General features: G+C 41.9%; 4 protein-coding genes across 4 annotated transcripts in view; 2 read left to right on the forward strand and 2 right to left on the reverse strand.

Annotated features, from left to right (window-relative positions):
- Positions 1-13354, reverse strand: part of mapk8ip2 (mitogen-activated protein kinase 8 interacting protein 2) — a 28057-nt gene extending 14703 nt beyond the window's left edge. The window contains 3 exon segments of the mRNA XM_071537833.1: positions 455-489; positions 492-559; positions 13290-13354. Coding sequence (XP_071393934.1) covers positions 455-489; positions 492-559; positions 13290-13354 — 168 coding nt within the window.
- Positions 2859-6289, forward strand: LOC139659429 (gastricsin-like). Its single transcript, XM_071537705.1, has 9 exons — positions 2859-2914; positions 3085-3226; positions 3492-3609; positions 3998-4116; positions 4614-4813; positions 4929-5045; positions 5199-5346; positions 5855-5953; positions 6125-6289. Exons 1-9 carry the CDS (start codon positions 2859-2861, stop codon positions 6287-6289), a joined length of 1164 nt encoding a protein of 387 aa, XP_071393806.1.
- Positions 13355-15607: 2253 nt separating the features above from the next.
- On the reverse strand, positions 15608-17847 carry LOC139659446 (zona pellucida sperm-binding protein 3-like). Its single transcript, XM_071537729.1, has 8 exons — positions 17386-17847; positions 17170-17288; positions 16896-16999; positions 16570-16747; positions 16307-16424; positions 16126-16208; positions 15857-16050; positions 15608-15672 (listed from the first exon to the last, which is right to left on the reverse strand). Exons 1-8 carry the CDS (start codon positions 17845-17847, stop codon positions 15608-15610), a joined length of 1323 nt encoding a protein of 440 aa, XP_071393830.1.
- Positions 17848-22406: 4559 nt separating this feature from the next.
- Positions 22407-24781, forward strand: LOC139659486 (zona pellucida sperm-binding protein 4-like). Its single transcript, XM_071537780.1, has 8 exons — positions 22407-22815; positions 22966-23150; positions 23236-23333; positions 23556-23713; positions 23795-23987; positions 24096-24243; positions 24337-24412; positions 24681-24781. Exons 1-8 carry the CDS (start codon positions 22407-22409, stop codon positions 24779-24781), a joined length of 1368 nt encoding a protein of 455 aa, XP_071393881.1.
- The last annotated feature ends 1121 nt before the right edge of the window (positions 24782-25902 follow it).

The raw sequence follows: 25902 nt of genomic DNA on the forward strand, positions 1-25902 counted from the left end.
CAATCTGTATCTTTCTTTCCGTCTCTCTCTCTAGCTCACTTTGTTTGTCATTCTCACTCTTGCTTCCATGTTTCTTTCTTCATTGTCTACCATTTCTCTGCCTGTCTCACACACCTGCAAGTTGCTATTAACCCACCGTGATGAGCCAGTCACCCATAGCAACTGGAGAGGAGCGACAACAGACAGACAAGCTGTGCGTCTGAATATAAATGTCAGCACTTGGGGAGAGGAATCATTAGGCGTAGCAATTAGCCAGAGAGGCACACACAATTCAAATGAATGGTTAGAAGTTATACATACAGTATAAATTTGCAAACATTGAAGTGTGTGTGTGTGTGTGTGTGTGTGTATGCATGTGTTTGTGTGTTCACATAGAGTATACAAGACAAGACAGGGTGCAAGAAAAAGTAGGGAAAAAGAAACAACAAAAAAACAAAACAGAAGACAGCCTCACCTTCTCATATGGATCAGAGTCATAGTTGAGTCCATCCCACAGTCATCTGTGATTTCAGAGAGATCTTCATCATCAAACTCCTCCAGGCTGATATCGTGGGCTGGCCTGTAAATACACAAGAGACATTATATTCACTGTAAATTGTACACATGAACATCCACTGATATCTATGCCTGTTTCATCAATGGACCTTCCAGAGGGGAATTTCTTCTGATTCATGTTCACACAGTGAGCTGTGGCCCTGGGGAAGCCTGCTCTAACTTATGGCCTGTCACTGTCTATCTGGGTCTTAGCCTCATGCACAAGCAGCCACACAAACACCAACACCCTCTACCTTCTGTTGCCTAAGAACGATTAATTGTGCTGAAGTATACGTATACGTTCCCTTTGATGACCATATGACTTCAATAGTGCTGAATAATAGCAGCTAGACAGAAAATATATAATCAAGAAAACATTTCAAACTAGGTTCGCCCAATTTTAGCTTTCATATATAAGCTATGGACATCATACACAGAGTTGGAAGTGAATTATTATTAGCAGTAGTAGCATCTTGCTCCAGAGTTTCTGAACTACAGCGGGGAAGTATATGACTCTGAAATGAGCCGTGGTGTTCCAAGTTTTCTTGATTAGGCTCTATCTCATCTTTGCCCCATTAGTTTCAGCAGGCTCTTGGCTCTACAGCAGTCGGTTTGCAATGTGCGGGACGCAGAAGGAAATGCTGCATTGCAGCTTTCTTACTCAGAAAAGGACACTCCACACATTACCTATGGATGTTTACAGTGGACCATGCCATACAGGGACATATCTACACAATGTCATTGGTCACATGGAGCAAATCAGGACATGCTGATGCAGCTGAAAGCAGTGATAAGTGGGTCATGAAAAAAGTCATAGCAATCTGAGTGAAATTCTCAAACACTAAAAGCCCTCCTCCCACCCCCCTGCCAAGCTACTGGTCTGCTTTAATGTACAATAAGGAGCTACTCACAGACAGACACTACTGGGAAAAGGAAACCTGATGATCATACAGGAGATATTAGGGGGAGAAAGGATGTAACTGATCCTACATTATGTGGTTTGAAGTGTATGTCATCTAGTACAATAAGCCTTGAGCCTATCACTCCAGTCGCAGTTAAAGCACAGAGAATAAAATCAATTAATGGAGAGAATCAATATTTCATTCCTGCATGTGCTTAAACTGTATAATTTATATAATAGCATGAGTTTCCAAACACATGGACTCAAAACATCCAATGCTAACAGAGTAAAAATAACATATTAAATATAGCCATCTAATATAAACACTATTAAAAGTTAAGATTGCTGCGCGGTACAAAACGCTTTGATAAAACTGTGTGCTCAAGGTGCCACTGATATTGAAACAATGATATAACACATCCATTTTCCATTTGTGGAAAATTACAGTAGCAAACACATTGTTAGCTTGACCTTGGTGTTGATATGAACGTATATCTGGATATGTTGATATGTATAACCGGATAAAGTGGTGTTAAAGCTGCATTATAGAGGATTTTCAATAGCATGCAGACAGAGTTTATGGAATACCATCAGAAATCTCTTATTATGGTTTGTCTCAACTGGGATACACTTCCTTATTTAACTGAAGCTACTTTGAACCTATGGACTAAATGAATGCAAATTGTTTTTTGCATTGTTTTTGTTTTGTTTGTATGTTTTTTTATTGCACTGCACTTTTAGTGCTACTGATTGGAAAATAGGCTTGTATGAAAATGTAATAGACTTATCCATGCATGAAACCAAATGATTACGAAAAAAGGTCATTCAAATTCAAAACTCAAATTCCTTAAGCTGTACACAATATTGATTTTTTTTTATATTCATCATCAATAATGTTGACACAGGTTTACCTTATTTCTTCAGTTTTATTAAGACATTTTTTGTCAATATGTATTTTGAATGATTTTTTAAATGGTGACACAAGGTTTTCATGTGGCTGTAGAGATATTTATCTCTATAGCAGGTCTTTGACCATGGTAATTAAAGAAGTGCTAAGTAAGTACTTTACTTACAGTGCTAAATCTAGATAACCATATAAATTATTCAGTATTCCCAATAGATTTGTCCATACAAGGATACAACCAAAGTTTCCCTTCCCTGCCTAACATCTTATCACATTATAATTCTATAAGGTGTTTTATTAAGAGGTTTGGGGTGTGTTTTCTGAGTGTCACTATCACAAGATAGGTGGGTGGATAGGATAGGAAAGGAAAAGGCGCTGAGGGTCACCCCGTCTCAACTGATAGGAGTGAATTTTCGATAAGGGTCTGGCTGATACGGGGCTAACTACTGGTATATAAGGCCCGCTCTGCTCCGAGCTGAGGTGTATCCATCCAGGAGTGCAGTGTGTACAGGTGGGATCATGAAGTGTCTTGTTGTTGTGCTGGTCTGCGCGGTGCTCGCCGAGGGACTCATCAAGTAAGAAAAAACTCTTTCTATACATCCCTGCTCTACTTCTGTTTTGCCTCAAATGCACTCTTTCTTTATGAGAGCAAAAATTGACCTCTGACTTTGCGAGGTCCCCTAACCGCCAAGGCCAATGGCAGAAAAGTAACAATTCTTTGTGTGTTTGTGTCCTCCACACCAAGGGTCCCTCTGGTGAAGCACAAGTCTATGCGTGAGGCCCTGTTAGAGAAAGGAATCCACCTGCCTTACCAGGATCCAGCTCTCAAGTACCAGCCTGATGAGTTCGCCGGCTCCGCCAACATGTACATCAATAACTACGCTGATGTAAGAAATCCACTACACCACATAACTTTCATATACACACAGATTTTGATCTAGGCAATAATAATAATAATAAACCTATGGGTTTGGCTATATCTAGAACGTATCATGTCCAATAGGAGTTTGCTACACTATGCAAGCATTTAGAAATAGGACATAGCTGTGTGAGATGTCAGGGCGAATTGCAGTTAACTAACTCCGTATAAAAAGGAGTGGTCCTTTTTCCCTGCTCCTCACTGTCTGTGCCTCCACCCAATGTGTTGCCCAGACCACCTACTATGGAGCCATCAGCATTGGAACCCCCCCCCAGTCCTTCCAGGTGCTGTTTGACACCGGCTCTTCCAACCTGTGGGTGGACTCCATCTACTGCAACACTCAGGCCTGCAGTGAGTACACACTGATGTCTATATGGCAGTGGCAGAAGTCAACAGGCTTCAACATGCTATAAATTGCATCATCTGTCACTTTCTTCAGAGCATATCCGCATGTGAAGCACTTTCAGATGACTTAAAGCTGCTATAGGCTGAGCTTGCAGAGCTTGCACTTTGTCATCATGTTTCCAAGATTACATATTGTACATACATGGGAATTAGATTTCTAGTGTAATTACAGGCATGCCACTAAGCCTTTTGGTCTTTGGGCGACATGTAGAGCTGAGTACTTGAATGCTGATAATCAAATGAATTATCAGAATGTCGAAAAGGCTCTGCAGGCATAAGGACATGTTCATACGGTACTGGCTCCAGAGATAATCCTGATCTATGCCATTTTCAGACACACACAAAAAGTTCAACCCCCAGCAGTCCTCCACCTACTCTGCCAACGGCAGGTCTTTCTACCTGCCTTACGGAGCTGGAAGCCTCTATGGAATCTTTGCATATGACACTGTCAGCGTGAGTCTAACCTCCAACTAACCAATTCAGTTCAATATTAAATGCACCTCATCAGCATTAGGGTTATAGCATTATTATCGTACAACACTGTACCATATTAGGATCATAACACCAAGTAATATCCCAGTCTTAGGTACCGAAACAGGCTAATGGCACAAAGTGGAAAGCTTACAAGGTCTTTAACTGGCTTTGAAAAGCTAAAAATGTATGGTCCATGTATTTCTTTAAATAAAGGAGACTTTCAATACTACAATACTGCAGAATCTTAGTTAACCTATTTTAATGGTTTTGTATTGAGATACTTAGGTAGTATTAAAATATCATGCAGCACTAACAGACATGCACCAACAGAGTTAATTTATAAATCTTAAATATGTCTACAAATATCCAATTATAGTATTAGTAGAATCTAGTATATCTATAGTATACTAGTACGACACAGTATCATATGATTTGCTCCTCACTCATCCTATTGCTTTGTGATATGGCCCCTGTAGGTTGGCGGCATTGTGATCAACAACCAGGAGATCGGTCTGAGCACAAACGAGCCAGGCCAGAACTTTGTGGTGGCAAAGTTTGACGGCATCCTCGGCCTGTCCTACCCAAGCATCTCAGCTGGAGGAGAGACCCCCGTCATGGACAACATGATCTCTCAGAACCTGTTGCAGGCCAACATCTTCTCTTTCTACCTTTCCAGGTATTCCAAGACTACTATCAAGCAAAGCATGTACCACATATAGGACATATGTTTTAAAGCTATAACTGCAAGACGGTGAGCTGGGAGCTAAGTTGTGGTGTGTTGTCTTGGCTAGGGGAGGACAGCAGGGCAGTGAGCTGTCCTTTGGAGGAGTGGACTCCAGCAAGTACCAGGGCCAGATCTACTGGACCCCTGTCACCTCTGAGACCTACTGGCAGATCGGCGTTGAAGGGTCTGAGCCTTTTATATCTCACCTACTTGGATATTTCTATTCCGTTGTTTCTCTAAGCCTAATCATTCTATGTCCTAATGTGAAATGAAGAGAAAAAACAAACTGTGTATAAGTGATATGATAACTGATGTAGCATGTGCGGTGCCCCTGCAGATTCCAGATCAATGGCCAGGAGTCAGGCTGGTGCTCCCAGGGCTGCCAAGCCATCGTGGACACTGGAACCTCCATGCTGACGGCCCCACAGCAGGGCCTGGGAGACATCATGCAAGCCATTGGGGCCCAGCGGAGCCAGTATGGAATGGTAAGGCACAGACACACACACACACACACACACAGTTGCATTGGAAACAGGTGAATTTATCTAACCTCATTGGCAGATTCTTTTCACTTATTTTAAGAAAATTATGATTTTAGGATTTTTTGCAGTGCACAAGGAGACATTCTTTGGAACCTCTGAATTTCATAGCAGATATTATTCCTGTATATTCCAGGCTCGAAAGCAATTTAAAATGGTTTCCACTCTCAGGTAGTTAAGGAAAGTAGTTAGGCACAAAAACACATGCAGTGGAAGCAATAAAAAAGAAAGCTACACCAGTATTATTATGAACAAGGATCAAACTGTGTCCTTAGATTGCACCAGCACAGTATAAGCCATTAGGTGCAGTAGAGGTCAAGGAAACAGAGTTCACTTCTACAATAAAACTGGAGAAGACTGACGGGGCTAGTAATAGGTCAATGAACAAACCGGTCATCATATACAAAATAGCATTTCTGTCCCTCTCATATCGCTTTGTTCTGTTGTTCTCTAGTACATGGTGAACTGCAACCAGATGTACAACCTGCCAACTCTCACCTTTGTCATCAGTGGTGTTTCCTTCCCCCTGCCTCCCTCTGCTTACATCATCCAGGTAAGTTACGTGTATGTGTAGTGTATGCATGTGTTTCTGTGTCACTATTTGTGTGTGTACGCCTCTTGTGTGCATGCCATGATGTGTGTGTGTGTGTGCGTGTATGTGTGTGTGTGTGTGTGAGCGCACAATGGTTTGCACATGTCTCACACCTTCTGTCTCCGCCTGCAGCACTACCAGAACGGATACCAGTTCTGCTCGGTGGGCATCACCCCCACCTACCTGCCCTCTCGGGACGGCCGCCCCCTGTGGATCTTCGGAGACGTGTTCCTCAGGGAGTACTACTCCGTCTACGACCGCACCAACAACCGCGTCGGCTTTGCCACAGCTGTCTAAGCATTACGGGTGTAACCTGACCACGACCCTAAACCTGCTCAGATAATGATGATTAAACTGTCACCCCAAACACTGTCAAACCAACATACGAGATAAATAGCTAGTCTGCAGCTATTTTCCATCGCAAGATTGTATAGCAATCACTGAGGGTTACTGTAGGTATATGTGAGATGAGATATAAACAGTTCCAATTTGGCTTTAGTTTCAATGAACACATTTGTTAATGAGACTTAAATTAATCACATGTTAATGTTGAGTATCTTGTAAATCTTCAGATTGGAATATGCATGTAACACGGTTTTACTCCAGTCAGATCAGGATCTACAAAGAAAATCTTCACAAAGGTAGTTGGCTTTATATATAGCTTATATAGAGTATAAATTAGGCTACAATATGTCTATTAAATGTCATGATTCTTGAGCACAATAAAGATGAAAGTGTCAACAATGAATGTTTTAACGTTTCATACTTACAAATGAGCCCTTGTTATCGTAACAGCACAGGTCCTAGGCTGAGGGACATCAATGGGATTTCTCCCTTTATAATTAAAGGTGTGTGTGTGTGTGTGTGTGTGTGTGTGTGTGTGTGTGTCTAATTACTTCCCTCAAGTAGTGGAAAGTGGAAGCCATTTTAAATTGCTTACTATCCTGGGACATACAGGCATAATAACTGTTCATAAATCCAGAGAATCCAATGAACGTGTCTTTGCATGCTGTGTGTGTTAGTGGTAAGTGTGTGTCTGCGTGTAACTGTGTGCATGAGATTGTTTGTCTGATTAGGGCAAAAGCTCATTATTGAAAAGGTTGGGATTCAGCAGTGACCAGTGACTTATTTTCATCACAACATGAAATTAGTGTACCTCCTGATTGTGGGATGTGGGTGTGACTGAAGCACCAAGACCTTTTCACATAGATGCACACAAAGACCACAACAGCACTTTCATTTCTGTCCAAATTATTAAAGAGTGTCTGAATATATTGTCTAAGCCAAACATGGAGAAATGAGGTCACAGATGAGCTCCTCACCGACCTCAGTCTTCAGGGAAATTGTGTGTTTGTTTGTGTGTGTGTGTGTGTGTGTGTGTGTTTCACTGTGGAAAAACACCACATCGGTGCAGCTGTCTCCATGGCAGCTGTCAACACACACATGGAATGAAGTCCCATGATTGGCTTGTTGGATCAAGGGATGGAGAAAGATTGAGAAATTGAGAGACAGAGAGAGGTAATAAAAAGGGTTCAGACGGACAAGGAGAGAGGTAGAAAGATGAGAAGCCCACATGGGCATAGGAAGATGTTGCCTCAATAAGTACAAGTGCTTTTGGAGAGATAAAAATCTATGTACTGTATGTATATCACCAAATATTCATCAAATCAGTTTAGGGAATCACTTTAGATCGCATTATATTAAGCTCTACTCTGACATGCTCAGATAAGGAAAATAATGCCGATATCAACCATGTTGTGGTGCTACTAATGTACCTTGCTATCCATTTTAAAGGTGTCGTGTGCAACATTTTCTGTTTCTCAAGATTAAGACTGCATTTTCTGTTTCTGTTCATGTGTTTGTTTGAAGAGCAAGAAGAAGAATCAGAACCGATAACAGCCCTTGATAACAGTGAATATGCCATCCAATGAAGTGAGCTAATGTCAAGTTGAAACTATGCCGTTAGAATAGTGGAACTGGAATAAAGTTATATAATATAGTGTATTTCTTAGAAAGTAAAACTAGTTCCTCGTTTGTCCCTTAAAGCAGTCTCCCTTTGTGCTACAAAGCACACATTGTAAAATGCAGTGCATAGGCTAGTAGACGCTGCCAATCTTCTCAGCGACGGTCTTGTTTGTTTACAGTAGTTATACTAAAGTGACGTAATTACTGTGGTAACGATTTGTTGATGTTAGAATGATACACATAGCACCTTTAATATCCTTCACTCTTTGCACTCCCTTTTCATTGAGTTTGGCCTCCCCTCCTGTTCCCTTTTACTGCTGTGTTTACAGACTCCATTTTGTTTGCCTGCTCATCTGCTAAGTGTTGGAGCTCTCCTGTAGCCCTGCAATGCGTGTCACAACAGAATGTGTCCCCATTTCCCCTAAACTACGAGGCCTGAGAAATGTGTGTCAGTGAAAAGCTGCACACTCTGAACAATGTCCAGCCTCAAGGCTTGTTTCCCTGCCCTTAAACAGTGAAAATACTGACTGACCCCATATCAGGTTGTGTCCAACCAAAAGGCCCCCCACTCCTCTTTCTCTCAAATGCACATACATGCACAAACACACACACACACACGCTACACATGCATGCACATACACTGCTTCATTTCCCGTGTTGGTTCCCTATCCTCTTCCTTTCCCCTTCCCTCTTAAACATTTTGTCTTGTTTTGACTTGAGAACAGATGGAATTCATATTAGACTACTGAAATGCAGCCGCCGCTACAGTGTTGACATCACATGTCCATCTTCCGGCTTGGTGTTTAGCCAGAGTCAAAGTGAGCGGGCAATGCCTGTCACACCGTATTGTGTACCACTCCCTGCTTATCCAGCACCGCAGTGACATGGCCCTTGCCTCACAGTCCACCTCTGCATGTCATCTTTCATAAATTATGACTTGAACTTGGTCCTGCAGACAAGATGCCTCCATCAAATCAGTCTCCATCTATCCATCTATGTTGCATTGTGACACATTTAACAAAATCTACGTGAAGAAAGTCTGCATTAAATTACCACTCACTGGTCATGTTGCTGCAATGGTGCATCCAGATTCACCGTCACTCTTAAGGTCATGCTACCATCACTGTGAGTTGAATATCACCAAAACACAGCCCGCCCTCCCTCCTTACGTCTCTCTGTCTCTCTCTCTCTCTCTCTCTCTCTCTCTCAGACTCTAACAGATCTCTCCACCCCTCATTTGTTCTGCCAGTTATTTTCTGTTATCTCTGATCTTGTCAGGTCCAGATCAGAGCTTGTCATGCCTGCATTTTGTCATCGGTGCTTGTCTCCTCCTCTCACACAATCTGTACACCCTGCATGCACGCGCACACAGGCAGGCACACACACACACTCACAATCACTGTGTATCCTTCCTGGTCTGAAGCTTGCAGAACTGCTCATCCTATTAAGTTAACAGGCTGCCTTTCAACCATCAGCACCTGTTTCATGATGACATCATCTTTAATGGCCAAGGGCATTTGGTGTGGTTGATACTGACTCATTCACAAGATCAATGTCCCAAGCCTTTCACCCATCATCAGTCTCCAGTAATGTAGACACACACATACACACAAAATACACACACCCAAGCACACACGTATGAGTCATGCATTTAACCCAATTAAGCACTCTCTGTTGTCTGTGTCAGATCCAAACTTGAAGATGAAGCCATTGTTTTTTCAACAAAGGCAGGGATGATGCATCTGTTTGCTCACAGCGTATGATACGATGTGGATTTGGCTTCGTGAAATCATCAGATGCAAAGAGAATGGTGCTGATAAACGGGAAGAATTACCATCATGCTGATGGAGAACGAATCTCGCGGATTGCATAAATATGGCCCATTTAATTAATGCTAAATGTCAAAAACATAGCTATTGAGAGAGAGAGAGGGATGGAGAGAGAGGAAAACAGAAACACAAAGAGATGGAGAGAAAAAAGAGAATGGGAAGACAGCAGGGGGGAGGAAGAGATGGAACGCTTAAGCTAAAATGAATCTGTGTATTTGATTTAAGCCTCTTACCCCATGCTAGCCATACCCACCACCAGCACCCCCCACCTCCCTCCCTCTGCTTGACACCAACTGGCTTCAAAGAGTCAGAAGGCAAAAGTGGAACATGAACTGCTAATCGAATGAGAAGCTAGTAAATAAGGAGTGGGAGAGAGGGAGGAAATTCAGCAGGATGTATTCTAGAAATGTGCTGCTGCTCTGGTTGAAAATATTGACGTACTACTATTACTTAAGCCAAAATAATGATCTCAGACCAGATTGCATTAAGGCCACTGCTGCAGAAAATCTACAACACACAGCAAAAACGAGTCCTTTAATAAAATGTAATTATTGAATTCTACAGTATAGGTAGTCACTAGTATGACTCACTAAATTTTGATATTTCAGAATGTTTGATTTAGGCTTCAGTATAATGGCATACAGTGATTCATTTAATTTCTATGTACTGCTGTATGATGAAGCCTTGACAGAATAGCATCCAATTTAAATGTAGCACCATGAGCCACAGTTCATACTAATTAATTTCATCATATCTATACTCACATGTATGGTAACATGTTGTCAGTTGGTTTGTGTTGGAAGGAATATAATCCCATATTTTTTTCTTGGCAACAGAAAGTTATCATAAATTAAGGATTATCTTGATGTCAGTGTTTTCTCTTCGCAGAGTGACAAGTCTCGTTCTCTGCCTAAGTTTGTATGCAGTTCCATCCTCCCTCAGTGCAGGAAAATTGTTGTCTGTGATACATTTCTATCACTCATGAGAGAAATACAGGCTCTCTGATGGCTTATGTTGTCCATTGGAAACAGGTTTGAGGTTATGTAAGGCAGATTACTGTACAAACACAGCAACACCAGTGGCTTCATCCATGAATCAGTCACACACAAGGAGACACACACACATACACACACACACACGCACGCACACAGAAAGAGAGAGAGAAAGAGAGAGAGAGAGAGAGAGAGAGACATGCACACACACACACACAGAAACACAGACCTACATATACATGTTTCCAATCTCCTAAAATTCATCTTTCATATGATTTATTGGTATTTCATTCCCTCAAATTGCTGATCCAAGGTAAACAAAAACAACAGCTCAGACATGATGAAAGTCATGACTGTGCCCATGCATGCACACACACGCACACAGAAGTTTCTAAAGCATGGTTCTGCAGTCCCTCACGATGGTAGACACAACGGGTATGCGAGTTTAGATCTTACAAAACTGTGCTCATGCCTTCATCTGCCACCAGCCTCCAGCCAACGGCTGCCGTGACACACACACACACACACACACACACACACACACACACACACACACACAGATATCTGTACAGTATGTTAGACACTTGACACTGACTACATGGTTTCTTTAGATATCAGTTGTTGTTGAAAGCAAAAGGGTGAAAGTACTGCAAGAAGATTATTATCGCATCAATGCATTTCTGCTCCTGCATTAAGATTTCTCTTGCTGGCCTTATTCTAAAAGCTGAGTAGTAAATTGAAAAAAACAAAACAACAACTTGAGCTGGCTTTGGGGTCAGTGACATGGCATAACATAAGCAGGTCAAAAGGGTGCAGTAAGAAAAGAACAACACCCTATTTCTCTGTTACAATAAAGATTATAGCATTAGCTTGGCAGGACACTATTTACCGAAAAGGAACGACACGATGGCCACAGCTAATACGGGGTGTTTCAGGCACACAATATGCTCTGCACTGAGGTCACTGGTAGTCATGCAAGAACATTTTGTTTATTGATCTGATATGATTTGTCCATGAGATAGAGCTATGTAACTAAATCCCAGATGAGTGCTTTGGAACTGGATTTATGAAATGCATGTCACACATATAAAATCCGCCTGGGCCTGGCTCACTAATATGATTGCATTCTAGAGGGTTTGCTGCTGGGACATGCGACATACAGGAGCAGATACAGAGAAACAGGGATGATGTGAGTCGGATGTTATGGCCTTATGCATTAGAGCAGAGAGCCTCCACTGTCCTGCATCTGAGTTTCCTGGTTCTCTAACATGAAATAACAATAACACACAAAGGTTCTTCTTCTCTGTCTTCTTCTTTCTTTCTTTCTTTCTTTCTTTCTTTCTTTCTTTCTTTCTTCTAAAAACAAATCACTACACAAACACACAAAGAAACAGCTATGTGGATGCTTTACAGCCAGAAGTGCATGTTGTAGTATGGGGAAATCTCTAGTAAAGGAATTGACATTCATATTATTATTATTATTATTATTATTATTATTACTATTATGAATAAGTAGTCGTAATAAGTAAGTAGGCCTAGTAGCAGCAGTAGCAGTAGTAGATATTGTAGCATATAGTTAGCATGAGATTAATTCATGACGTGGAAATGATAACTAAGCCAAATACAGTGAAATCCAACATATTCCATCTGCCATAAAGAAGCTAAAATGCCTCCGGGCGAATACAGATCTGAACATTGCGGTAGCCTCCACAGAGTTTACCCTTCATTCAAATCACACCTATTGTTGCAATATAGGACAGCTCACCAGGCCTAATGCACACAGTTTAATCGATTAGACTGAAGAAATCCATGTCCTGTCTTACAGCAATAACCTTGAAGGGAATTATGTATATCACTGGTGCTGCACTGATGCCTTCTAAGGAAAAACAACTATTTATTGATGTCTGGTGACTGTTAGTAGAAACCCACTCACGATCGTCCTTAGGCAAACCATGAACACTACCATAATTGTCATATAGTGTGTCGCAGAGGTCACAGGCGCTTTAAACAACACACATAGTTGTTGGGAGTGCTGTGGAGCATCATGGATGAGCAACATGCCTGTGCTGGGGCTGGTCTCAACAGGGCGTGGGCCTCACTCACAGAGAATGCGCAAGGCGGGTGACTGACGTGACAGCTAAAAATCAATCATTTGCTCTCCCTTTTACCATTTACCCTCCATCACACTTCTCATCAAAGAGTGTATTGAGAAGATGCTTTTGTTAAACGAGCGCACCATCTCTGTGAGACAAAAACAAAACACAAACAACCAAGCCTCCTCAGCTTTGGCGCCTATAGGCGGCTGTGCACTGCGCGCAGGGAGGCAGTAGCAGGCCTAGCAGGTTGTTCAAAATATCTATTACTTCCTATGGTTGGGAATTTGCGTTTTACTGCAGTCATCAAAAGACTGGTGTAGGCTAAGTCTCCATCGCCTCTCCCAGTGTCCTTCTCTCCACTGTTTCAGCGGTGCGCATCGTCCCCCATCTTTGCCCTGTGGGTTGCATCTCTTACCTGCAGCCGGGAGGAGAGAGGGAATGGAAGGTGGAGAGGGAAAACATCTCAGCCCTGTCCGCCATCTTCTTCCACAAATGACTCAGAGCGACTGCAGAAAATCACGGAGGGAGCGCAGTCCATTCACAATCGGAGGGCAGAGGACGGACGCAATCGCGGACAGCGGTTTCTCTCTCTGCGGCCGCACAGATGCCCCCTGGCCGCAACCCTTAGCCGAATCAGACGAGCCTGCTCAGCACCATCAAATCTGCAGTCAACTATCCAAACAAGGGGAGGAGGAGGGGTTTCAAGGCAGAAATTATTTTCAGAGAGAGCGCACGACACCGCGGAAATTAAAACAAAAACCCTGTGTTCCCCCGATACGTCCTAACGCCTCAGCGTAAGCATATGCAGCCGCAGTCCGTGTTTTTCCTCGGCAAATGTCTGCTGCTGTGATGCTGCCTATGACACACAACGGATACGGGCCAGCAGTGCGGAGACGGGGAGAGGGAGGAGGGGGTGTGGAGCAGAGGAGATATAACGTCAGTGCCGCTGCCGTATAAGCAGTCTGCCTGAGTGGATGTAGGCAGAGCTGTAGGCTCTACAGGCTAGAAAATGGTAGTATAGGCCTACAAAAACAATGTGCCTAAACAGTTGAGAATGATATGATACGGAAAAGCCGCGGGAAATTTACAGCCACTGATTAAGTGCAGTGGTTCCCAAAGTGGGGGTTCCAGGGGTTCCCCAGCAAAATGAGGCGTTTCAGTTCAATAACATTTCACTCCCTAGTTGTTAGCACAATGCAAGACTAGATAAGGATGACTGTTGTGTTCATAGGTTTCACTGTCCCCGCTGTTCAGTGTAATGGACTTCCAGTAGCCTACTGATTGCAAAGAGGAATATAACCTAAACCTTCTTATTTTCTGAATAGTTTACACACCTTTTTAAGCTGACCTGAATCTTAATTCGGCGACATAAATGCATAGTATCATAATAAGTAGTAACAAACTGACGGTAGTAACCGAGGGTCTTTTCGGGAAAAATAATTTATTTTTGTTAATATTGGTGGTTCATGGCCTTATGATAATCACTGTCAAGGTTATAGTTGACCCACCTTTTCATTAACCGCTATGACTGCAAATGAATGGTCTTTGAGTGAATCACACCCACAGTTGTGTAGGCTCCATGCTACAGTGAGCAGGCCCCGTGTGAGCTGTCCACTGCCGTGGTGCTGAAGCTGGGTACCTTGCAAGGCTGCAGTGCTCCGTGTGTCGTCACACGGGGGCGGCAAATGCTCAGACCATAGACTCAGACCCTGAGTGAAAATCTCACCACACACATAGCCTTCAGTACAACACAGTGCAGGTACACTGCCCCTACAGCATTAGCTCTAACCCTACAGTTTTATTCACCAAATAACATCATTTATCAGATTACAATTAGTCAAATAGGCCTAACAACCAGTGATGAAATGGAAAAAACCCATCTAAACTCAGATATAGTGTATTTGCTGAACAGTTTGCCCAGCTTTTTAGGCTGACACGTATCTGTGTTGTAAATGTATAGTAGGCTACTAGTGCAGTGCCCGTTCGCTTTGAGCCCCACTGCTGCACAGAGCGCTGTTCGCTTGTTTATTCAAAGTTTATTAATAATGTCGCGTGTCCAATCCGACACTACACGTCCTTGGGTCCCCAGCAATACACCCGCTAAGTGTGAAGTAGATCGGACGAACGGTTCTCGAGATATGCGAAGGACACACATACAGACAGAGATTCCTTTTTTTGTAGTATGATAGGCTACATCATAGTAAGTAGGCTAGATAAAGAGAAAAAGATGTTCTTAGTGTAACTGATTTCTGTTTATGTTGGTGGTTGTTTGCCTTATGATGCTCACTGACTGGAGGTCATAGTTTACCCTCCTTTTTATTTTCTACCACATCACCGATTTAAATAAGAGCAGTAATTCAGTAAAAGTTAAAGACAAAAACAGAGAAAAAGGTTGTTCTTTTCTATGACGGTCCTTCCCAGATAAAATGACACTGGCTTTGATACAACTGCTTTTTTATTTCCATTGAATTGGTTGATTTACAGTAAATTGGGCAAAGTGAACCCTGGCCCAGACAGTACGTAGCACAAATCTTTACACAGGCTATGTATAGGGCAATGTAAAAGAGTCCCACTTTCATCTGGATAAATTTAGTTGTCCTTTATATGAGGACCTTTGCTTTATCACAATTGTATTGTACTGAAGCATTTAGCAAGAGCATTAAATAAGATACAGACAGTTATGGACAATTGAGAATGTTTATTTTGATGGTCTTGCAATGGCAGGATAGTGATTTATGCAATCACCTTCTCTCCAACGGAGACGGGACCCAGAGTGACATCACCTTCCCATTCGAAAGCTGAGAAGGGAAGATAGGCGTTCATTTAGTACATCTATGCACCACTGTAGTTGTCACTTTAACACTTTAAGATGGCTTTGTAAGATAACTTCACCTCTGATGACATACTGTAATATAGCAGCTGTGCAATTTTCTTTTGTTTTCCATCTATTTCTAGAAAGTTCTGTCTTCACATATAACATACCTTCAGTTTGGACCTGGGACACATCACGGATCTTCCTTGGAGCAGACAGAGAAGATCCGCCCCAAGTGCCGCTGGAGCCACTGGAGCCGCTGGAGCCGCTGGAGCCAATGGAGCCAGTTCCAGGGGCAGCTGGGGCATATGACATTGAATCACAGGAGCCACAAGCTCCGTCAGCTCCACTGGCCTCCTTCCACCTTGGGAAGAAGAGAGATACAGAGCAGTAAATACCATATAAATTCTCCAATCAAAACATAGTAACACACACTCACCCGTTCATGTAGGAACAAGCTCTGTGTTCACTATCAATGGGGTAGGCAGCAGATGATGCTTTCAAGTGGCAGGTGATGTAGAGCTGTTGGAATAAGCCAGAGTTTGGGCCATTGTTAGAGCTGATGTTGCTACATCTAAGAAAACATTGAAACATTGAACATTGAACTTGAAGATCCCTACCAAGCCGCTGTCTGCGCCCTGGAACCTAAAGGCCTCCAACTGGAACTGAAGCTTGTTCTCAGCAGAACGAGGCATGAACTTGGAGGCAGAGCCTGTGACCCTAGCATCAATCAAACATCTGCATCCAGAGAAACATTGGTTAGAAAATCACATTATAGTTGGGCGAAAATGTTTTGGTGTTTGTGGTAATCTGATTGAAGCAAAGTGTGTTGTTACTTGGAATAACAATCCCAATTAACTCTTATCCCAAAAAACGATCTTACCCATGGTTCTCAATGAATTTATAGCTGGGGTTGGCGTTCATGTCAGGTACTAAGGTGGCCACACAGCTGTCCACGTAGACACGGAGGGGGATGTGGAAGTACTGTCTGACGGTAGCTTCGACATTAATCATGTCTCCCAGATAATACTGGTAGATTGGCCTCTCAAATTGGAAGTCATCTGTCCCAAGAAATAATTAAATTTTAGTAATGCTGCCAAATATATAGTTAATTGAAAATAGGAAGATTTGTTTTAACAGTGATTTTAAATTCCCTTATTTAAAAAAAACAAAAAAAACAAAACTGGTATATGTAATTCTTTTACCCACCAGTCATGAGTTTCAGAGTGAAGTACAGGAGCTCCTCTGCCACCTTGGTCGCAGAGAATGGAATCCAGAGGGGGAGAAGGGGAAGGCTGCTCACATTGTGCTTCCTATAGATGATTAAATATATTTCCTTACAATGCAGAAAAGGTTCATCCTCAGAGCAACGTAGATCTGCAGTTGGCAGTATACTTCAGATTCCATATTTACAGGATCTGTTTTGCCACATAATTCTAGGAATTTTTTTTTATCTATTTGTCGATATTGATGCTCTACACACCTGGGATAGTGGCACTCCACAATGACAGCAGCGCTGCTGGTCCTCAACACAGGGGCACCGCCCACAGGTTGGGGATTGTAGTTCAGAGTGAAGGAGTAGATGACGGCTTCCTCGGTCATCTGGAAGAGATCAATATCAGTACAAACAAATAGCTTTATACTTGAACATATTTTCCCAGTTTGTTTTTGTAGTCATTAGCATTATCAGTATGCCTACCATTAATCTGCTGCCACATTCATGCAGTTCAGCTTCGTAAATAAGCACTTGAGCAGCATTGTCCTCCCCCACAGCACCGCAGGTTCCCAGCGTGAGGTCAGCAGCACTGATTAATTGGCCAATCCCAAACATATCCTTCTTGACTTCCACATGAGCAACTTTCTCCCTGCACTCAACAGCCACAGTGACAGCAGGGATGGGATGCCTCAGCTCAACTGACACCTCAGGCTGGGGCTCAGGCTTGGGATCTTCAGGGAAAGACCAGGTGAGTGGTGTCTCAAATCCCTGCTTGGTCTGTGAGGGCTGCTGAGGCACCTGTTTGCTGGGCTCTTGTCTCACAGGTGGTGAGGGCTTGTATCTGGGAGGCACAGGCTTTGCGTCATAGGAATTACCAAAAGCATCACAGAAGCCGCCAAGCATGGCCACAGCCACAAGGCACACAGCAGTCCACTTCATCACCATGGCTTCACAACAACAAGTGATCTGATGCTGTGAGGAAAGGGGAAAGTGCGCACCTGCTTTTATAATGAAGTGAGCCTGTTTATTTGCATGACATTCCTGCCCCCTCTGTTGGCCATTCCCCACCAGATTTGAGGAGCGTAGACCTTAGCCAATGAAATGGTTGCAGCTATAAAAGCTATGACATGACATTGCCTACAGCTCTGAGGAGACATCTGCATAAACTTTCACATTTATTAGATTTGTTAAAATAGATTTTTGTTTTTGAAATGCATAAATTGGGAGTATACTAAGAGATTGAATACAAGTGACCTTTTACACACCAAGGAACTCATGTGATGAAATGCAAATCTACTGTGAGGTACCAAATTACATGAATCCCTGTATTTTAATTCCACAAAGTGTACATAACCTGACATCAAAAAATAAGTGAGATTGTTTGCTTAAACTTATTCAAGCTGGGTAGAAAAAGTTATCTAAACAGTCAGCCAACGAATATCTGACCCTGAGTTAGGTCTGTTTGCCCTAAATGTGACATGTCAAACTATTTTACCAAAGTACATTTTGTCAAGGGGTGCAAGTCGATGTGGCTGCAAACAGTATCTGTATCAGTATCATCAGCTGGCTAAAATGTCTGGTCAGACGATTTCATGAGGTATAACTTGTACTACTGTACATTCATCATGCAGTGGCATGAACAAAATCAGCAAGGTGCTCACTCAGTCCAACCTACCCATTCCCCTCTTGTTCATATATACTAGAGTCCTGTGGAGATGATTCAGTACAATCTTGATTCAAGATTGTGGGATGACTGTTGAGGTATCACTATGAAACCAAACCCCTTAATTTTATCCCTGAAATGTCCTTAATTTCTCCATTACATAAACATTAATTATCCATTCAAAATAACATAGCTTTAAAAACATATGGTTAGTATCATGGGTTTATAAGGGATTTATTCATGGCTTGGTTCACAGAGACACTAGTAATTAAGGGATTTTTTCTATGGGGGTATTATTGTTTCAAAATAAAATAAATAAATAGTGTGAACATGTCACAAATAAAATGAAATCCACAAATAAATAATATGAATGATACACAAATAAAATAAGATCCACAAATATGTTTTGTGTTTTACAAACAAAATAATTGGTTCACAAATATGTTTATGCACTCACAAATAAATCTCGCTCGAACATTACACAAATAAAATAAGATCCACAAATATTTTTGGTATCTTACTAACAAAGTAATTGGTTCACAAATATGTTTTTTACATGTAAGCATCACCTGGCATTTGTGGAATCACTTGCGCTTTTGTGGAATCGCTTGCATTTATTTGTGGATTTTTGAGACAATCCTACCAGCAAGAAGGGCAAACTGGTCCTATGCTGCTATGCATAGACATGATATTTTGGAAAATTCCTATCCAAGTCTTTGTGTATTAATTTGAGACTGACCCAAGAGTTAATGCTTTTAAATGTTGATGCCTATTTGACCAAATGACAGAAGATCAGAAACGCCTTTAGCAAGCAGGCCGCACGGCTGCAAAAAAGATGTTAGCAATGAAAAGGGCAGCACTTTCACGTTCTCCCAGTGCATCAGTGGGTTCAGATATGATTTGATATTTTAGTATTAGAATTATCAACAGCAAAATTGAATGGGGCCAGTTCAGGGTAGAGGGTAGTTTGGGCTTAGAAAGGAATTCAGAGGTTAGGTGGGGTAGGAGGGTAGCTGGGCCTGGGAGGGTATGGAGGAGTCTGGGTGGGAGTAGGAGAGTAGGAGGTTATTGGGATGGTATTGGAAAAGGGCTCCTTACTGATGTAGGGAAGAAGGAAGAGGCCAATACATTTTGAGATGGTGGCAAAAATGTACTTTGAGATTTGTTTTTTGCTATCGCTGCCCTGACCCTCTAGAACTCCCTCCCTTCACACATCAGAAACTCAGACTCACTCCCTTCATTCAAAAATAAACTCAAAACCCACCTTTTCAAAAAGGCCTACAATGTCTGAGTCCCACTGCCTCTCCAGAACTGAAATACACACACTTATCATCTTCATTTATCATCATCACTTTGTATCAATGTTTTTATGTATTTTTATATTTTATTTTCCCCTAGCTGTTGTTAAGTGTCTTTGAGTACTATGTAAAGCACTTACAAATAAAATGTATTATTAGGGGTCCAAGCATGTGCTGGAACCCTATTGTTTTTGCTGGAATTCTTTCTTTCTTTCTTTTTCTCCCCTAAAAGTGTATCCAGCTCAGAAACCGTAAGTCCTACAGCAGCCATATTTGGCAGGTGGGGTCCTGCGGCCCCCCACTACTCAGGCTAGGCAGCCCATGCATATTGGCCAAAATTAGAGGCTAGATATCATTACGGTTGGAACTGTACTGTGTATTAATATAGGTGCTGTCTTTAAGTGTTCTAAATGACTGTCTTTCCATTACTGTTGTGTTTTTTTTTTTTTGTTTCATTTTTGAATGTCTGATTGTATAATCTTTGCAACGTCATATTTACAAGTCTTGCGTGTGTGTAATGTTTGAAAGAAAAATTAATAAATACTTAAATGGCAAAAAAAACAACTGACTGTGATCCCACAGTGTTGTCCTCCTAAACCGTACTTTACAGGAAAAAAACAGCCCAAAAATTATAATGATATCTTGAAAACTGAGCGCACAGTAGATGTGATATGTTCAAGATAGTTCATCAAACTAAATGCAAATGATGTCTGGACTGTCAAGATGATGTCTGTAAAGCCATGTGTAAATGGCGTGCTAGTACAGTTATAATATTCTTTCTGAGGCTTTCAATATGGTTTGGCACCTGTGACCTACCATTTGTCCCTTTGTTTTGTTTCCCCACTGTGGCACACCAAAGTGGAAGTTAGCAGTGGTTAAGATCAGGTCTTTGGACCACAAGGTTGCGAGTTCAAGCCCCTGATGAACTGTGACCATTTTGAAGTTTCATAAAAAGTACATCAGCACTAAATCACACAGTGCAGAAAACTCAAAGCAGATGTTTGACATCATCTGTCAATGACAAAATACCTGAATGTCATCACTGATTGGGGTGTGGCCAGACCTTTCAACCCACAGAGAGCAGTGCAGCAGCAGTTTTCTGGCCCATGTGACTTAGTGTTGTTTTATTCGTTAATGGAGAGCACTACAGTGTTCTATAAAGTGTTTAGCACTGTCAATCTGTCAATCATAGGCTGCAATATCACACTACTTCTCCCTTTAATTAGTTTCTCCTCACTAAACCTATAACAGGCCTTTGGCTTAGTAGGTAAAGCATCAGCTGTTCATGTGGAAGGTTGTGGGTTCAAATCCAGATTTGTCCTTTTCAAAGTCGTTAGTCATCAAGGGCAAATAATAGAAAGTTTCGCTGTTGTGAACAACTCCAACAATGTGGTTCCAATGAAAAGATTAACTTGACAGAAGTCACGGGCCAACACAAAAGCCGGTGTTAGACTGCGTATTCGATCTTCACAACATGTCAGTTTTTGTGTGTGTCTTTGTACCTTCTGTAATGTTTTGTCTATCTGTCTGTCTTTTCAAATTGTGCTTGGACCCCACAATCGCCGCTTGCGGCTATATTTATTATTCGTATTATTATTATTATTGTTCTCTTATTTTTTCTTTCTTTTCTTTCCTTTCCTCTTTTTTCTTATTTTTCCTTATTAACAATTTATTTCATGAGATTTATGAGGACCTTTGTTGTTGATGTAATGATGATAACATCTTAATTCTACTTTTTGTACCTCTTCCACTTGCACCCCAAACTAAAGAAAAATTTGGTGAAATAAATAAATGAATACAATTACGTATAAGATTTTGCCTGTTACATCATTCTAAAGGGGTACCTCGACTATTAAGGGTAATCCCTAGCATCCCATACAGTCCTACACACAGACCACCTACCCAACAAACATATTGTTTTTTCTGGAAGCTAGACAAATTACAATATTTTAAGTCTCACACTAGACTCTTGGGCTAAGATGAAGTAGAGTTTTGTGATCATTTAGATTTCTAATCATGTCAAAATGCCCATACAGATAAGAGGGATTTGTTTTGATTGGCCCTGCTGTATGACCTTCTGCACCCTGCTGAAGTCCAGTGTGACCTGCACAGTGTAGGTCATCAAGACCCTTTGAAGGTTTTGAAGTTGTTCAAACAAGTGTACACATGTAAACATGAAATTTGGCCATTCAGTGTCAGTAACAATCAGTGGCTACCCTGTAGCATGTAAAGATGTAGATACTAATTACTACATGTTCATGTATACGTTAATCTGCTTAGTGTCAGTATCTCTGTGAAATCACTGTAGGTACAAGGAAAAGTTTTGTACAAAGTTACTTTTTTGGCATTATCCTTCATCTGTTCTAGTGCTCCACCAGAGACCAACCAATAACCAGGGTGTTTGATTGGCAGCTGTGGCCAGCAAATGGGGTGTGGTTTACCAACAAGTCAACATGACCCATCCATTATAAAAGTCGGCACCCTTTCGCCACATTTTTCACAGCATCTGGTGAACTTTGTGGATCACTTTTTGCTGTGAAGCCATGACGATGAAGTGGATCTCTGTTTGCCTTGTGGCAGTGGCCATGCTTGGCTGTCTGTCTGATGCTCAATTTCCCAAGCAGCCCCAGCAGCCTCAGCAGCCGAAGTACACGCCTTTACAGCCTCAGCAGCCTCAGACCCAGAAATACACACCACCAGCTCCACCGAAGCTGCCTCAGAGGCCACAGCCTCCACCCCAAAAGTATGTGCCGCCACAGACGCCCCAGCAGCCCCAGCAGCCCCAGCAGCCAAAACAGCACACAAAGCAGCCTCAAACAGAACAGTCATTTCACACCTGTGAGGTCGACAATAACTACAAGATACAGTGCGGGCCTGAAGGTGTCTCTGCTGGAGATTGTGATGCTATCAACTGTTGCTTTGATGGACGCATGTGCTATTATGGCAAAGCTGGTACGTATTTCTCTTGTTTTTTTGTCTTTGCTCAAACCCTAAATGTTGAAGCTTGAATCACAGGTTTGATATTTTGCTGTGACGATGTTGAAGATGTTGAGAGAGTATAGCATGAGCACTGGTCATTGCTTTCCATTTTGTTGTTCCCAGTGACTGTCCAGTGCACCAAGGACGCCCAGTTCATTGTGGTGGTGGCCAGAGACGCCACTCTGCCCAACATTGATCTGGAGTCCGTCTCTCTTCTTGGAGATGGTCAAGGCTGCGCTCCTGTCGGCACCACTTCAGCGTTTGCTATCTACCAGTTCCCTGTCACTGCCTGCGGTACTGTCATGATGGTAGGGTCTTACTTGAATCACTCTTTGATCTGATTTTTCCTGTAAGATAGCAACAAAGACTGAAATACTACTCATCGTACTGTAGGAAGAGCCTGGTGTTATAACCTATGAGAACAGGATGTCCTCCTCATATGAAGTGGCAGTCGGGTCCAAAGGAGCCATTACCAGGGACAGCACCTATGAGTAAGTGTTTTTTTCAGTCACCAAATGTTAAGATTATGGTTCTGCATGAGATCAGCATTGTGATTTATCTTGGCAAACCCAACTCAACTGGTACTCAAATCAGTTAAAACAAACTGCAAAGAATATACATTATTATTATTTATCCTTTTCACATTTGCAAAATGTGACAATAAACACTTGATTGAACCACTGACTGACCATAGAGCATATTGTTTTCCCCAGGCTGCTTTTCCAGTGTAGATATATTGGCACCTCAGTTGAGGCTCTGGTCGTTGAGGTGAACTTGGTTCCTCCACCACCCCCGGTTGCGGCTCCTGGACCCCTGCATGTGGAGCTCAGGCTGGCCAACGGACAGTGTACCGCCAAGGGATGTGTCGAAGGTCAGTGTGAAGAAGCTATTTTTGACAGTTTTTCTCCTTTGGCAGTGACTGTGTAACCAATCGATCTTTGTCTTCGTGCAGAGGAGGTGGCCTACAGCTCCTTCTACACAGATGGTGACTACCCTGTCACAAAGGTCCTGAGGGATCCTGTCTACGTGGAGGTACGAATGCTGGAGAGGACCGATCCCAATATTGTCCTGACTCTCGGACGCTGCTGGGCAACCTGCGACAGCAACCCCTACAGTCTTCCTCAGTGGGACCTGCTGATTGACGGGTAAGAGTCAGAAGTGAGATACATGATGAATTTTTTATGCTATACAACAGCAAGGTTTGTGCTGAGTCATTGCCGCTCCTTCTTCCTCCCTGTCTCCTCCCGTCCCAGATGCCCCTACCTTGACGACCGTTACCAGACCACCTTGGCCCATGTGGGTGCCTCATCAGGACTCATGTACCCAACCCACCACAGACGTTTCATTTTCAAGATGTTCACTTTTGTAGATCAGACAACTTTGAGCCCCCTGAGGGAAAAGGTATGACATCCAACTGATTAAGGAAAAAGGTAAAATTATTATTTTTTTTTAATCACTTTATGAGCATATTCAAATTCACTTGGTTTTGCCCAGGTGTTTATCCACTGCAACGCAGCTGTGTGCCAGCCTTCTGCCTCAGACAACTGTGAACCTAGGTGCTTCAGAAAGAGTGAGTAATACAGTATTCAGTATTTTGATATAAAACCCCTACAAGCTGTTTGTCTTGAGCTGATAGTAGTGCTGGTAGATAGATGCTGTTTGTTACAGTGTTATATAGGAAATGCATAGTTTGTGGTATAAGATGAAGAATAGCTCTTATAGCCTGACATATCTCCACCAGAAAGAGCAATGGACACCTGATGTTCTCAATCCACATTCTGTGTCTTACTTAACCCTAAGTCTGATGGCAACTGACCTGTCCCATATCCTCTGTACAGGGAGAGATATTGGTTCTGCTGTCCAGACGACTGCAAGAACTGAGAGCACCTTGGTTACCAGTAAGGAGATTATCATGACTGACGACAGCGTGAAGTCCTAATTCAGTAATAACATCCAATCAGAGCTTCTTATCATGAAACTCTGTTCACAATGCTTACTGAAATGTGATGAATTATCAAATAAATCTTCAAGTCCTTGAATGTGTTGTGTCTGATCTCATACATTGCATGGGAGATATGTTGTTGGGGCAATGACCTCATAGGATACGCAGCCTATAAACACTTACATCGCTGATACTTCAGAAAATGAATATATGAATACACTACCAGTCAAAAGTTTGGACACACCTGATTGAGTTTATTTATGTTTTTCATTATCTTGAAAACATTTTGATCTAAAGGCTTATGCTTAAATGATTGAAATTTGTTTTTTAGACAAATATAAATAGTGAAGTTGATATCTATGTATGAATTTCTTTCCAATGGGGACAGTGTCTCATTTTATAGGACCAGCGTTGGGGACAAACCCAACTGCAAGACCTTTGTGCAGGCCTGCAGCGGACTCTGGTGACTGTCATTAATAATTAAAGAGGATTTTGTTTTAGATTACAATAACACACAGCATGTGAGTGGTGTTATTCCTCGCTATCCACTGGGCTCATTTTGTTGATAGAGCTTCATAGTAAAAATCTGAACATTAAGATGTTATGAGAGGTCATCAGATAAAATCACAATCCCTCTGTCTAAGTTACCAGGAAAGGTTTTAAAAATAGTTCCCACAACTCCCTTAAAATCCCCAAAACTATCTTTATCATTTTTGGGGAAGTGCCTCTCTGCCATTAGCCTAGTTACCACACACACAAAAAATTGTGTCTTTTATGGTATCAAACCAAGTTTATTTATATAGCCCTTCATCACAAAACATGTTTCAAAGGACTTTACAGAAAACAAGAAACTAATGGAATAAGCCGAATAATTTTACATTTGGTGCTGAAAGACTTAACCTTTATCTGCTTTTCTTATAATGTCTTATAGTCGTATAATGATCACATGTATTTCACGTGTCATGTATGTTTGTCTGTTGGAGGAGTACAAACTGGTTGTACCCGGTCTGATAAACTATCCATTGGGAAAGATGCTACTTTGTCTCATTGCTCAAGGCTGACTTGTTTGTTTCACTGTATATAAGATGTATCACCAACACTATTCTCCAGAGAAAACT

Source organism: Centroberyx affinis, unplaced genomic scaffold (assembly GCF_046629955.1).
Source record: "Centroberyx affinis isolate AG114_WGS23_722 - 3 ecotype Tasmania unplaced genomic scaffold, CSIRO-AGI_Caff_v1 ptg000189l_1, whole genome shotgun sequence".
Classification (NCBI taxonomy): Eukaryota; Metazoa; Chordata; class Actinopteri; order Beryciformes; family Berycidae; genus Centroberyx; species Centroberyx affinis.

Bases quoted from the DNA above. Each gene is read 5' to 3' on its own strand.
- LOC139659446 (XM_071537729.1), bottom strand. From the start codon at position 17,847: ATGGTGATGAAGTGGACTGCTGTGTGCCTTGTGGCTGTGGCCATGCTT. The intron at 16,209-16,306 runs GTAGGGATCTTC...TTATTCCAACAG, and splicing joins AGGGCGCAGACAGCGGCTTG to CTCTACATCACCTGCCACTT. The intron at 16,051-16,125 runs GTGAGTGTGTGT...CTTCTTCCCAAG, and splicing joins GCTTGTTCCTACATGAACGG to GTGGAAGGAGGCCAGTGGAG.
- LOC139659486 (XM_071537780.1), top strand. From the start codon at position 22,407: ATGACGATGAAGTGGATCTCTGTTTGCCTTGTGGCAGTGGCCATGCTT. The intron at 22,816-22,965 runs GTACGTATTTCT...TGTTGTTCCCAG, and splicing joins GTGCTATTATGGCAAAGCTG to TGACTGTCCAGTGCACCAAG. The intron at 23,334-23,555 runs GTAAGTGTTTTT...TGTTTTCCCCAG, and splicing joins ACCAGGGACAGCACCTATGA to GCTGCTTTTCCAGTGTAGAT.
- LOC139659429 (XM_071537705.1), top strand. From the start codon at position 2,859: ATGAAGTGTCTTGTTGTTGTGCTGGTCTGCGCGGTGCTCGCCGAGGGA. The intron at 4,117-4,613 runs GTGAGTCTAACC...TGGCCCCTGTAG, and splicing joins TTGCATATGACACTGTCAGC to GTTGGCGGCATTGTGATCAA. The intron at 4,814-4,928 runs GTATTCCAAGAC...TGTCTTGGCTAG, and splicing joins TTCTCTTTCTACCTTTCCAG to GGGAGGACAGCAGGGCAGTG.